Source organism: Pongo pygmaeus, chromosome 19 (genome assembly GCF_028885625.2).
Source record: "Pongo pygmaeus isolate AG05252 chromosome 19, NHGRI_mPonPyg2-v2.0_pri, whole genome shotgun sequence".
Taxonomy (NCBI): domain Eukaryota; kingdom Metazoa; phylum Chordata; class Mammalia; order Primates; family Hominidae; genus Pongo; species Pongo pygmaeus.
The window spans coordinates 19,831,006-19,843,093 of record NC_072392.2 but is presented as its reverse complement, the minus strand read 5'-3'; the positions used below and the strand labels follow the sequence as shown (position 1 = coordinate 19,843,093).

General features: G+C 38.6%; 1 protein-coding gene across 3 annotated transcripts in view; it reads right to left on the bottom strand.

The window, feature by feature from the left end:
- The window catches only part of LOC129017730 (ubiquitin carboxyl-terminal hydrolase 6), a 49,002-nt gene that overhangs the window by 20,864 nt on the left and 16,050 nt on the right, over positions 1 to 12,088 (bottom strand). For all 3 annotated transcript variants that reach the window (XM_063656028.1, XM_054458408.2, XM_054458409.2), the window contains 6 exons: positions 11,806 to 11,979; positions 11,090 to 11,264; positions 10,492 to 10,643; positions 9,462 to 9,573; positions 7,890 to 8,101; positions 761 to 945 (listed from right to left, as the gene is read on the bottom strand). In XM_063656028.1, coding sequence (XP_063512098.1) covers positions 761 to 945; positions 7,890 to 8,101; positions 9,462 to 9,573; positions 10,492 to 10,643; positions 11,090 to 11,264; positions 11,806 to 11,979 — 1,010 coding nt within the window. The remainder of the gene's footprint in view (positions 1 to 760; positions 946 to 7,889; positions 8,102 to 9,461; positions 9,574 to 10,491; positions 10,644 to 11,089; positions 11,265 to 11,805; positions 11,980 to 12,088) is intronic.

Here is a 12,088-nt window from a genome sequence, read left to right as displayed (position 1 = left end):
CCCGGGAGGTGGAGGTTGCAGTGAGCCAGGATCATGCCATTGCACTCCAACCTGGGCAACAAGAGGAGAACTCTGTCATAAAGAAAAGAAAAGAAAAGAAAAGAAAAGAAAAGAAAAGAAAAGAAAAGAAAATGATCTACAATTTGATTGAGATAAAAATAAGACATCATCACAATCCCAAAAATTATTCAGAGTAAATGCATTTACTCATCAAATAGAACAGTGGTAGGAAAAAGGGAAAGAAAACAGAAAATGTTAATTATTTTAATCTAGATTTATGAAATTACTTCACGTTAAAATGACATGCTAAGGGAAAAAGAAAAAAGAATGACATGGTATGGAAATAATCCAACAGAATTATTTTTTGTATCATGAGACTTTTTCAGAGTTCATTTATGCAGTTACTCTCATCCTGAATTTCAGAGGACTGAGATTATACAAATTTTCTGGTGAATTCATACTCTCTACTTTTGCAACACAGAAGACAAGGATATTACTTGAAGCATTAGCAGGACGAATCCAGGCAAAAGATTAGAGAATGGAAGGATTATTAGACACTAGAATGTTTGGCAAAAGGAAGCTGTATCATCTCTCCTACTCCAAATATCAAACCAAATGGTTGAATTGTATGCTCTCTGAGTGGTTCTTCCAAGAGTGATTAAGTTGCCATAGGCTGGGTCCTATCAGTCATGTAGAATTCATATAAATTATTTTTCTAGAGTTTGGAAACCACAGGTTAAGATGGATCCCCTCAACTCACCGATCCTGGGCATGATTACTAGCTTCCTGAGGTGGGAGTGGCCTCGCTAACCAGGATACTTGCATCCAAACTGCATCATATAGGTCTTTCTTCCGGGTATGTACAGTACATGGAACAATCAATGGCATTCCAAAGAGGCTGGGGCTATTCTCCTGAGGTGACAGGAAATACAGTTCTGTCCTCATCTGTATGTATAAATGAGAATAGAGAGTTGAGAAGACAGGCCTCTGATTCCTCCCTTTAGTTCTTCTAACCCTGCCAATGACAGGCATTATCACCGTTTCAGATTAGTCACTATCACATTCTTCTCTATGTTTATAAAACCATCTTTATTGACACAAAGAGAACAGTTACGGTGGAGTCATTAAAAGCGCTGAGGTATTGCCAGTTTTAGAATTGTTGTCTATTCTAACAAACTTGGGTTTCAGCAATTAATATATTCAAACCACAGTTTTCTCTGATAAACATTTCTCACGTACACTGAATCACATGTAAAAACTAGTAATAGCTTCATAGCTAAAGGCTTTTAAACAATTAAGACTCTTTCTTTCTCCAGAAAATATGCCAGTAAGCTTGGTGTGGTGGCTCATGCCTGTAATCCCAGCACTTTGGGAGGCTGAGGCAAGAGGATCCCTTGAGCCCAGGAGTTTGAGATCAGAATGGGCAATGTAGGGAGACCCCATCTCTATAAAGAAATAAATACAATTAGCTGGGCATGGCGGCATGTGTCTGTAGTCTCAGCTATACAGGAGGCTGAGGTGAGAGGATTGCTTGAGACTGGCAAGTTGAGGGTACAGTGAGCTGTGATTGTGCCACTACACTCCAGCCTGGAAGGTAGAGTGAGACCTGTCTCAAAAAAGAAAAAGAAATGAAAAGATGCCAGTGGAAAAAAAAAAAGACTCTCTCAACTATAGTTTTCTAGGGATAAGCTGTTGATAGTGGTTGTTGCAGTGGCAATTCCCAAAGTTTTGGAGATTTGTGAAACCTAGTAATCCTATTTTGTAACAAGCTTATCCACCTTCCTAAAAGCAGTTAAGTGATTTTAATCTTTTTTTGTTTCTGTTTTTTAAATACAGGATAGGATAAAAGTAAGGTAAAGTTTTTAAAATTTTGCTTTGAGTATGTTAAAGAGATATTTATGATATTCCTTAATATAGAGATACTGCACAGAATTATCCTGGAAATGGCTGTTTAATAAACATTTAGTATAATGGAATGGTTGGTGGGAGTGGCAGGTTATCCAAAGCTGCTGAACCTTTGAACATTTAATTCCCTAAGAAGTTTGGTATTTATTGAGTAGTTAGAAAAGCTAAATCAACAACTTGTCAACTCACTAGGGGTTAAGTTAGCTAGTTTCTAAGTAAAAAGACCCTTCTTTATTCAGATTATCAAGCATTTTATTTTGTCATTTTCATTTAAGCTTAAATACATAATTTTAAGACCGTATTTCATATGCTACTATTATTATAAGACCCAGAGAAATCCAGACAGAGTTCAGTACAAATATTTTATAAAATTTAAAAACATAGCTAAACCCACACAATTTTCATCCTCTCATTAAGGAACTTCTCCTAGTGCCCTAGGGCCCATAGTTTTTCAGTTACTACTGAGATAAATTCTACTCCCAGTTATTAACATGGTTAGAAACTTCCAGCCAGGGCCAGGTGCAGTGGCTCATGCCTGTAATTCCAGCACTTCGGGAGGCCGAGGCAGGCAGATCATGAGGTCAGGAGTTCGAGACCAGCCTGGTCAATATGGTGAAACCCTGTCTCTACTAAAAATACAAAAATTATCTGGGCATGGTGGCAGGTGCCTGTGGTCCCAGCTACTTGGGAGGCTGAGGCAGGAGAATCACTTGAACCCAGGAGGCAGAGAGTACAGTGAGCCAAAATCGTGACATTGCACTCCAGCCTGGGCTGGGTGACAATAGCAAGACTCTCCCCCCCACCAAAAAAAAAGAAAAGAAAAAAAGAAACCTTAAACCAAGGGCTACTAATTCAGAGAAAAATAAAAATCAGAGGTAAAAGCGTACATTTCTGGCTGGACGTGGTGCCTCATGCCTGTAATTTCAGCACTTTGGGAGGCCAAGGTGGGTGGATCACCTGAGGTCAGGAGTTCGAGATCAGCCTAACCAACATAGAGAGACCCTGTCTCTACTGAAAATACAAAATTAGCCGGGCGTGGTGGCGCATGCCTCTAATCCCAGCTACTCGGGAAGCTGAGGCAGGAGAATCACTTGAACACAGGAGGCGGAGGTTGCGGTGAGTTGAGATCGTGTCACTGCACTCCAGCCTGGGCAACAAGAGTGAAACTCCATTGCAAAAAAAAAAAAAAAAAAAGTACATTTCAAATAATTATCACAAAGCAACTAGCTTTCCATTATCACTGAGTTTAAGAAACAGAATATAGTGAGCACTCAAAAGCCTCCCATTTGCTTCCTCCAAATCACAAATTCTCCCTTCCTCACAAAGGTAACCATTATTCTAAATGTTACAGTAATCACTTTCTTGCTTTTCTTTACAGTTTTATATCCTATGCAGAAGTCAATAAACACTAGATTTCATTTTCCCTGTTTTAAAAGTTTTTATATTTATAAATAGAATTACTTAATTCGTTTTTTTTGTTTGTTTTTTGAAACAGGGTCTAGCTCTGTCATCCAGGCTGGAGCACAGTGGTGTGATCTCAGCTTGCTGCAACCTCCACTTTCTGGGCTTGAGAGATTCTCTTGCCTGAGCCTCCCAAGTAGCTGGGACTACAGGTGTGTGGTACCACACCAGCTAATTTCTGTATTTTCTGTAGAGATGGGGTTTCACCATGTTGCCCAGGCTGGTCTTAAACTCCTGGGCTCAAGCAATCGGCCCACCTCAGCCTCCCAAAATGCTGAGATTACAGGTGTGAGCCACTGTGCCTAGCCTAATTCTTTTTTGTCTGGCTTCTTTCCATCAACATTAGGTTTATGAGATTCATTTATACTGGATATAACTACAAGTCCATTCATTTTCATTCCTGTATAATGTTCTATTATCTTAATATATCTCAACTTCCCAATCCCTTCTACAACTAATGGACATGTAATGTGTTCATTTTGGGGCTACTATAGATAACGCTGCTATGAATATTCTTGTACATATCTCCTGGTACACATATCTTTTGGGTGGATACCTACAGGTAGAACTGCTTATCTTTAACTAGAAAATTGTATTCCAAAGTAGTTGTATTAATTTATATTCTCATCAGCATGAGAGTTCCTGTTGCTCTACTTAGCAACCCTGCCAGTCTGTTTAATTTTACCTGTTCAGGTGAGTGCACTGATATCATAATATTGTTTTAATTTACATTACACTGATTACTAGTGTCATTGATCGCTTTTTTTTTTTTTTTTTGAGATGGAGTCTCGCTCTGTTGCCCAGCCTGGAATGCAATGGCATAATCTCGGCCCACTGCAACCTCTACCTCTGGGGTTCAAGCGATTCTCCTGCCTCAGCCTAGCGAGTAGCTGGGACTATATTCGCCCACCACCACACCCAGTTAATTTTTGTATTTTTAGTAGAGACGGAGTTTCACCATATTGGCCAGGCTGGTCTTGAACTCCTGACCTTGTGACCCATCCATCTCAGCCTCTCAAAGTGCTGGGATTATAGGCCTGAGCCACCACACCCGGCCAGGTTATCAATTTTAATGAAGTCCAATTTAATCTTTTCTTTTATACGAGTAGTGTCAGGAATGTATTCACCATTATTATCTTCCAAGGGCTGTTTCATTGTTTTGCTTTCAAATTTAGCTCTGTAGACCACCTGGAATTGTGGTGAAAGGAAGGTGCCAAGTTTCATATGGATATCTAATTGTCCCAGCACCACCTGCTGAGAAAACTGTCTTTCTCTCACCACCCTGCAATGTTATCTTTGTTATAAATCAGGTGTTCATACATTTGTGAACTGGTTTCTGGACTCTCTATTCTATCCCAATGGTCTATTTGTCTTTTCTTGTACCAATATGACATTAAGTATCATATCTTTGTGAAATAAATCTTGATATCTGGATGATATCTAATCTTGATGATATCCTCATACCTTATTCTTTTTCAAGAGTATCTTGGTTATTCCTGATGCTTTGTATTTCCACATGTGAGAATCAGCTTACAAACTCACACACCACACACACACACACACACACACACACGAACACATGCAGACTTTGCATTTTTATTGGGATGGTGCAATATGTCATCTGTAGATTAGTTTGTAGAGAACTGATATCTTAAAATATTGAGCCTTCTAATCCATGAACATGGTTTACTCCTTCCAATATTTAAGTTTTCTTTAACGCCTATCAATATTTTATTTTCTATATAGATGTCTTATGTGTCATTTTTAAAGTTTATTCCTAGGTACTTAATTTTTCTCAGCATTTAATTTTTTTGATACTAAGATAAATAGTATCTGTAGTTGAGTTGAATGGTAGCCTCTAAAACAGTATATCCATGTTCTAACCCCTGGAACCAGTAAATGTGACCTAGTTTGGTAAAAGGATGTTTGTAGATATAATTAAGTTGAGGATGTCAAGATGAGATCATCCTGGATTATCTGGGTGGGCCCTAAATTCAATGATAAGTATCCTTATCAGAGAAAGACAGAGAGAAGGCCATATGAAGAGGCAGGGATTGCAGTTATGCAGTCACAAGCCAAAGAATGCCTGAAGCCACCAGAGGTTAGAAGAGACAAGAAAGCATTCTCTCCTAGAGCATTTGGAGGAAGCCCCCACCCTACCGAAACCTTGGTTTCAGACTTCTGGCCTCCAGAAGGTGAAAGAATAAATTTCTGGGCCGGGTGCAGTGGCTCACACCTGTAAACCCAGCACTCTGGGAGGGCGAGGCAGGCAGATCACGAGGTCAGGTCAAGACCATCCTGGCCAAAATGGTGAAACCCCATCTCTACTAAAAATACAAAAATTAGCCAGGCATGGTAGCATGTGCCTGTAGTCCCAGCTACTTGGGAAGCTGAGGCAGGAGAATTGCTTGAACCCAGAAGACAGAGGCTACAGTGAGCCGAGATTGTGCCACTGCACTCCAGCCTGGGTGACACAGCGAGATTCCATCAAAAAAAAAAAAAAAAGAATGTATTTCTGTTGTTTAAAGCCACCAAATTTATGGTAATTTGCTATAACAGTCCTAAGAAACCAATACAGTACCTTTTTTACAATTTCATTTTCTCTTGTTGCTGCTATACAATCAATTTACTTGATCTAGAAACCCTGCTTTCCTTTACTTTATTTTATTTACTTATTTTATTTATTTATTTATTTTTTTAGATGGAGTGTCACTCTTATCACCCACACTGGAGTTCAATGGCATGATCTTGGCTCACAGCAACCTCCACCTCCCAGGTTCAAGCAATTCTCCTGCCTCAGCCTCCTGAGTAGCTGGGACTACAGGTGTGTGACACCATGCCTGGCTGATTGTTTTATTTTTAATAGAGATGGAGTTTCACCATATTGGCCAGGCTGGTCTCAAACTCCTGACCTCATGATCCACCCACCTCGGCCTCCCAAAGTGCTGGGATTACAGGCATGAGCCACTGTGCCTGGCCTTTCCTTTCCTTTACAAAATTAGGACACTAAAGTCCAAAGAGCTCAATCAGCTATCTAGTGGCAGAATTAGAACTAAAACCTAGGTGGCTAAATTCCTAGTTCAGCGCCCTTTCTACTCTACCAAGTTGCCACTATACCCAAAGACTACCTCTTTAACAATTATCCACTGACCACAGTTTTCAAACCTTCCTTTTTCTTTTTTACCAAAGAGTGAACCTTTAATGCAATAGTTATATATTAGACTATCAAGAGAGGAATCATGCACAACTTGATTTTGCCCAAGAACATTCTTGTGTCCTCTAAGAAAAAAAAAAAACCCAAAACAAAAAACTTTTCCAAAGCCATCCGCATTTATGTGGCAGTGAAGATGTACATACCTACATAAACACACAGGAAACATAAATTTTGTGTGTGTTGGTTTTTGTTTTTTTCTAATTTTTTAGAGACAAGGTCTCACTTATTGCCCAAGTTGGAGTGGAGTGGTTATTTACAGGTGTGAGCATTGTAGCATATTATAGCTTCAAAATCCTGTCCTCAAGGGTTCCTCCTAAACATGTCTGGCTTAGGAGATACTTTTTTTTTTTTTTGAGACAAAGTCTCGCTTTACCACCCAGGCTGGAGTGCTGTGGCACGATCTTCGCTCACTGCAACCTCCGCCTCCTGGGTTCAAGTAATTCTCCTGCCTCAGCCTCTCGAGTAGCTGAAACTACAGGCACACGCCACCATGCCCAGCTAATTTTTGTATTTTTAGTAGAGATGGGGTTTCACCATGTTGGCCAGGCTGTTCTTGAAATCCTGACCTCAGGTGATCCACCTGCTTCAGCCTCCCAAAGTGCTGGGATTACAGGTGTGAGCCACTGCACCCAGCCATTTTCTTTCTTTCTTTTCTTTTTCTTTTTTTGAGACAGGGTCTTGCCCAGGCTGGAATGCAGTGGTGCAAGCAAGCATGGCTCACTGCAGCTTTGACCTCCTAGTCTCAAGTGATCCTCCTGCCTCAGCCTCCAGAGTAGTTGAGACTATAGGCCCACACCATCATGGCTGCTTAGTTTAAAAAAAATTTTTTTTTTTTGGTAGAGACGAGGTCTCACTATGTTGCCCAGGCTAGCCTTGAACTCCTGAGCTAAGGTGATCCCCCTGCTTCAGCCTCCCAAAGTGTTGGGATTACAGGTGTGAGCCACTGCACCTGGCCAGGAGACACAAATTTTTCAAGAAAGTAGTACTCAGATGCACTGACTATCCTGTTGCCTCTTAATATATGGATGAGGAATGTCATTTCATACATTAGCCATCATGAGTAATACTAAATCCTGGCTCTGATCACTTATATTAGCATATATAATACATTGAAAATGCATTCATAGCAACAGATTTTGAGGACAGGATAAAAAAGTAAAAAAATAAAATTTGTAAATGTATTAAATTTTAAAAAATTAAAGAAAAAAAGAGAAGAAAATGCATTCAATGATGTTGCAAAGACAGAAAATGGCTATTTCACAAATGACACTAGCAAGACTGGCAGTGAGTTGCCTAACATTTAACTAACCATTTTTCGGTGGACTGCAATGAGGTAACCTGTAAAGGGGCCATCAGGAAGAGATGGCATGTGACCATTAACCATTCCATTTGTGAAGTTCTTCTCAGTTCCACATGGCACAACAGCGTTTGGCATTCCACTGGGGATGAATATTGGTCGGGGTAGGTCCCCATTGGTAGTTAGGGTGGATGTTCCATTTGTAGATGGCGAAGAGAAGAAATCTACAAATTCAAAGATAAGTACAGCATCGTAAGCTTGTGGTATTTTCATCTTTGCTCTTTTCTCAAGTGTCCTGAGGACCAGAGACAGTGTAGTCTCTTAACACAGGGCAGGGAGAAATCATAGTATAAATAACTCTAGATTTATTGGAAGATTTTAATTTCCAGTTTTACTTCCTTAACTCACACTTTTGACCAAATGAAAAGGAAAGAGTAACTGCTGGAAACTCTTAAGCAGAATTTTTGCAGAAACCTGTATCAGCACCATGTTGTAGCACACAAACAGTTCTACCACTTGTTTTCTTTTCCTTCTCTTCACCTTTGAAGACACTGTCCAATACGGTAAACTCTACCCAGATGTTACATGTAAAATTTAAATCAGGCTGGATGAGGCAGCTCACATTTGTAATCCTAGCACTTTGGGAGGCTGAGGTAGCAGATCCCTTGAGCCCAGGAGCTAGTGACCAGCCCAGGCAACATGGTGAAAACCCATCTCTACAAAAGATACACCACAGCTGGGCATGGTGGTACACATTTGTAGTTCCAGCTTCTTGGGAGGCTGAGGTGGGAGGATTGCTCCAGCCCATAAGGCAGAGGCTGCAGTGAGCCAAGATGATGCCACTGCACTCCAGGCTGGGTGACAGTGAGACCCTTTCTCAAAATAAATAAATAAAATAAAATAAAAATTAAAAATGCATCATTCTCAGTCACACTAGCCACATCTCGAGTGCTTAACAGTCCACGTGACTGGTGGATACTATATTGGATGGCAAAGATCACAGAAGTTCCCACCACTGCAGAATTCTATTGGACAGTGATGCTCTAAATTAAAACTAAAATTAGATCATCCACCAACTCACCGTCAGGACTATCTACCTACTACACATCAATAAGGGGAGCCTCATAAAGCCCTTTGTAGTTGGGGAATTAGCCTAATTGACCTAATTGTAGGTAACATAAAGAATAGACAAAGCATACTAGTGGTTAAAAGGACTCAGTGAGTGACCACATTAAATTACATATAATATTGGATTTCTTTCTAGCTATATCTATTGTTTATATTTTCTGGTAGTATGTTCCTCTCATACTAGCTGTTGCCATGTTAGTATTAGATAAAAGTTCAAAGAGATCTGAATTCCAAGAGTATGTTAGCTAACAACTACCTATCTAACTGAAGTCACTTGGGTTCTCTAAATTTTAGGTTTCTCATCTAAAAAATATGGAATAATCAGTAAGGTTTCCCTTGGGTTCCAAAACTCTTCTGCTATAATATCCTCTGCATGAACAAATATAACAAAGATGACAACTCTTAGACAAATATTTAAAGGTGCAATCATGAGAAGGAGTTCTAGTTCTATCTTACCTGTCTGTGTTGGACTAGAAGCTGAAATTGGAGATGCAGGGACAGGAATTTCAAATGCACACAAAAATCCACTCACTGAGAGTCCTACTTTTTGGTTGTCCTGAGGAAAGTTCTACAGAAACAGCAGCAAGATGAGAAGGGGGGGATGTTTCAGATAAAAAGGAAAAGTTCTCTCTCTAATGTGTTTCAAAAGAATGTCTTAGGTGCTTTCATCCGTAAAACCAACGAGATGATTGAATAATTTTTCAACTACATAAAGGATGAATGCTTGATAAAAATAACTGAAAACTAACCTCAATTGTTGAACTATTATCTCTTTTCACAGGAAGAAGTGTGTTGTATATGACTGACTTCTTCAGTTTTGTCCTTTGTTTCAGGGATCTAAATTCCAACCCTCAGACACCCCATTTTTGCATTTCATATGAAGAAAATGTCAATGAGGTGAGAGTGTGTTCAGAAATCCCAAAGATGAATATAAATAATACCAGTTGCAGGAGCTTAATTTAGAGTAGGCAATATATTTATTAGATTATTTGTTTCCCCAGCTGGTATGTAGAAAGACATGATTGGTGTCAATTTGTCTTTACTCTTAATTTCTTAGTGTGTTAAAAGACCAAGTATATATATTCATAAATACTAAAAACACACATTCATAAATACATAAAATACTTTAACCTAGGAAGAATTCTAGTAACAGTGGTAATATAGAAGAGCTGTGAAGTGTGATAGCAGCAGTCTTTGGAGGAAACCTATACTATAGTGACACAGCTAGAACACTCCATACAGGCAGCCTTACATATTTCCCTTCTTCAAAAATACCACCATCAGTATTATCCTTTTATTCTAGTAGAAAACTCTTTTAAGTTTCTGGGTTGGAAAACTTGGCATTTTTTGTTGTTGTTGTTGTTCAGTTTTCACTATGTTTTAGTATCTCTCTTGGTCACATAACCTAACAACTGATCATAATAATCGAGGAAAATGTCATCTTTGAAGGATAGAATCAAAAGTTTCTTAGAGTAGTTAACATTACCTTTATGTTGGAATCATGCACTTCTGCTAGAAGGATTTGTTCTGAATTAAGTGCACAGAGATCACTCAGCTGTTTTTTTAAACCTGTGTACTTTTCATCCGTATTCAGTCTTAGTCCATACCGTACAGGGGTAGTACCATCTAACTTAATCACTAGTAAAGAGAAAAGATCTTTTATCAGTAAAATGCAGGTTTCATTGAAAGCCTTAAATGCTGTGTACAGATATATCTGACCTGTAAATATAATAGCAAATATTTCAGCCTAGAATTTTTATTTTATGTGTAAACACTAAAACAGATGGTACTTAGGGATAATATTAAGTGAAATCCGTATTTTTTTTGGTGTTCATCTGACATAAAAGTATGAGTGGCTTTGCGGGGTTTTAAAGAGAGTTGCTGGCATATTTGAAACCAAAAAAAAAAATGCCCCAATCTACATCTTTCAAACCTCAAGTCATGCCTAAAATTAGCTTGCTCAGTTATAATATGCTGACTACCAGTCTTTATTTGTAAACAAATAACTATGCTTACAAATTCAGGCTATTTAAATAAAGTAAATTTAATGGAGTCAAGTAATTTTTCAGAACTTTATGACCTACCTGTTATTTCTAAGTGCATATCACTATCCATTGGTAGTGGCAAAGACAAAAAATTGAAAGGGTCAAATCGGACACTTATATGCCCACATGTCTTGCATTTGACTTGAGATCTTAGCTGCCCATGGAACAAATCCACAACAATTGATCTATTTCTTTCTAGATGGTTGTCCCAGGCCTAGCAATAAAAAAGATGAGAATTTTCTCTCAAAATCCATAAGAGAGGCATTTCTATATAAATTCACAGAAACTGGTTAAATATATTGCATTTAAATGTAAAGAATATAATCCTTACTCTTCATTTAACATAAAATATTAAATTGAGATGGAAAATCCTGTTTTTCATTTGTTCTTATCAAGGTAACCATGGTAAATATTAAAGTTATTTGTCCATTAACAATTATAAAGCATGCCTATAGGTCACTGTATACATTACTTTAACAATTAGGGGGACTCTTTAAATTCCACTGGATAATTATTCCTACATCCAGTCCCATCAAGTTTACAATGTGAACTGGCAACAGTTTTCTATATTCATTAAAGGTATTTTTGTTTTGGCATTATCGCATAACAATTAACCACAGGAACAGAAATTCCTTCATTTTCGCAGTAAAATTCTGATCTCAGGATAGTTTAGTTTGCATTTAAGTTGTGCTACATGTATTTGTGGCCAGAACATTTTGTCTATTGCTTACATTAGAAACTCAAAACTGACAAACCTCTGCAGCTACTTCCCAGTCTGGTCGGCCATCACTGTCCTTCAGTTCCACATACGGCTTTTCATGGACTCGGTTGAGATCTTCATGAAGACCATCCAAGAGAAAAGCCAGAAGTTCTTGGGAGTCTTGTTGCTGAAATCCATTAAACCTGGGAGCATATTTTGCTATGGTCCACTATAAATATAAGAGAAGTATCAGTCATTATTTCCTACCCATAAAATTTGGAATGAACATGTCGTATAATCCAATCAGAGCCACTGTAAGAAAATAAATAGTATAGTAC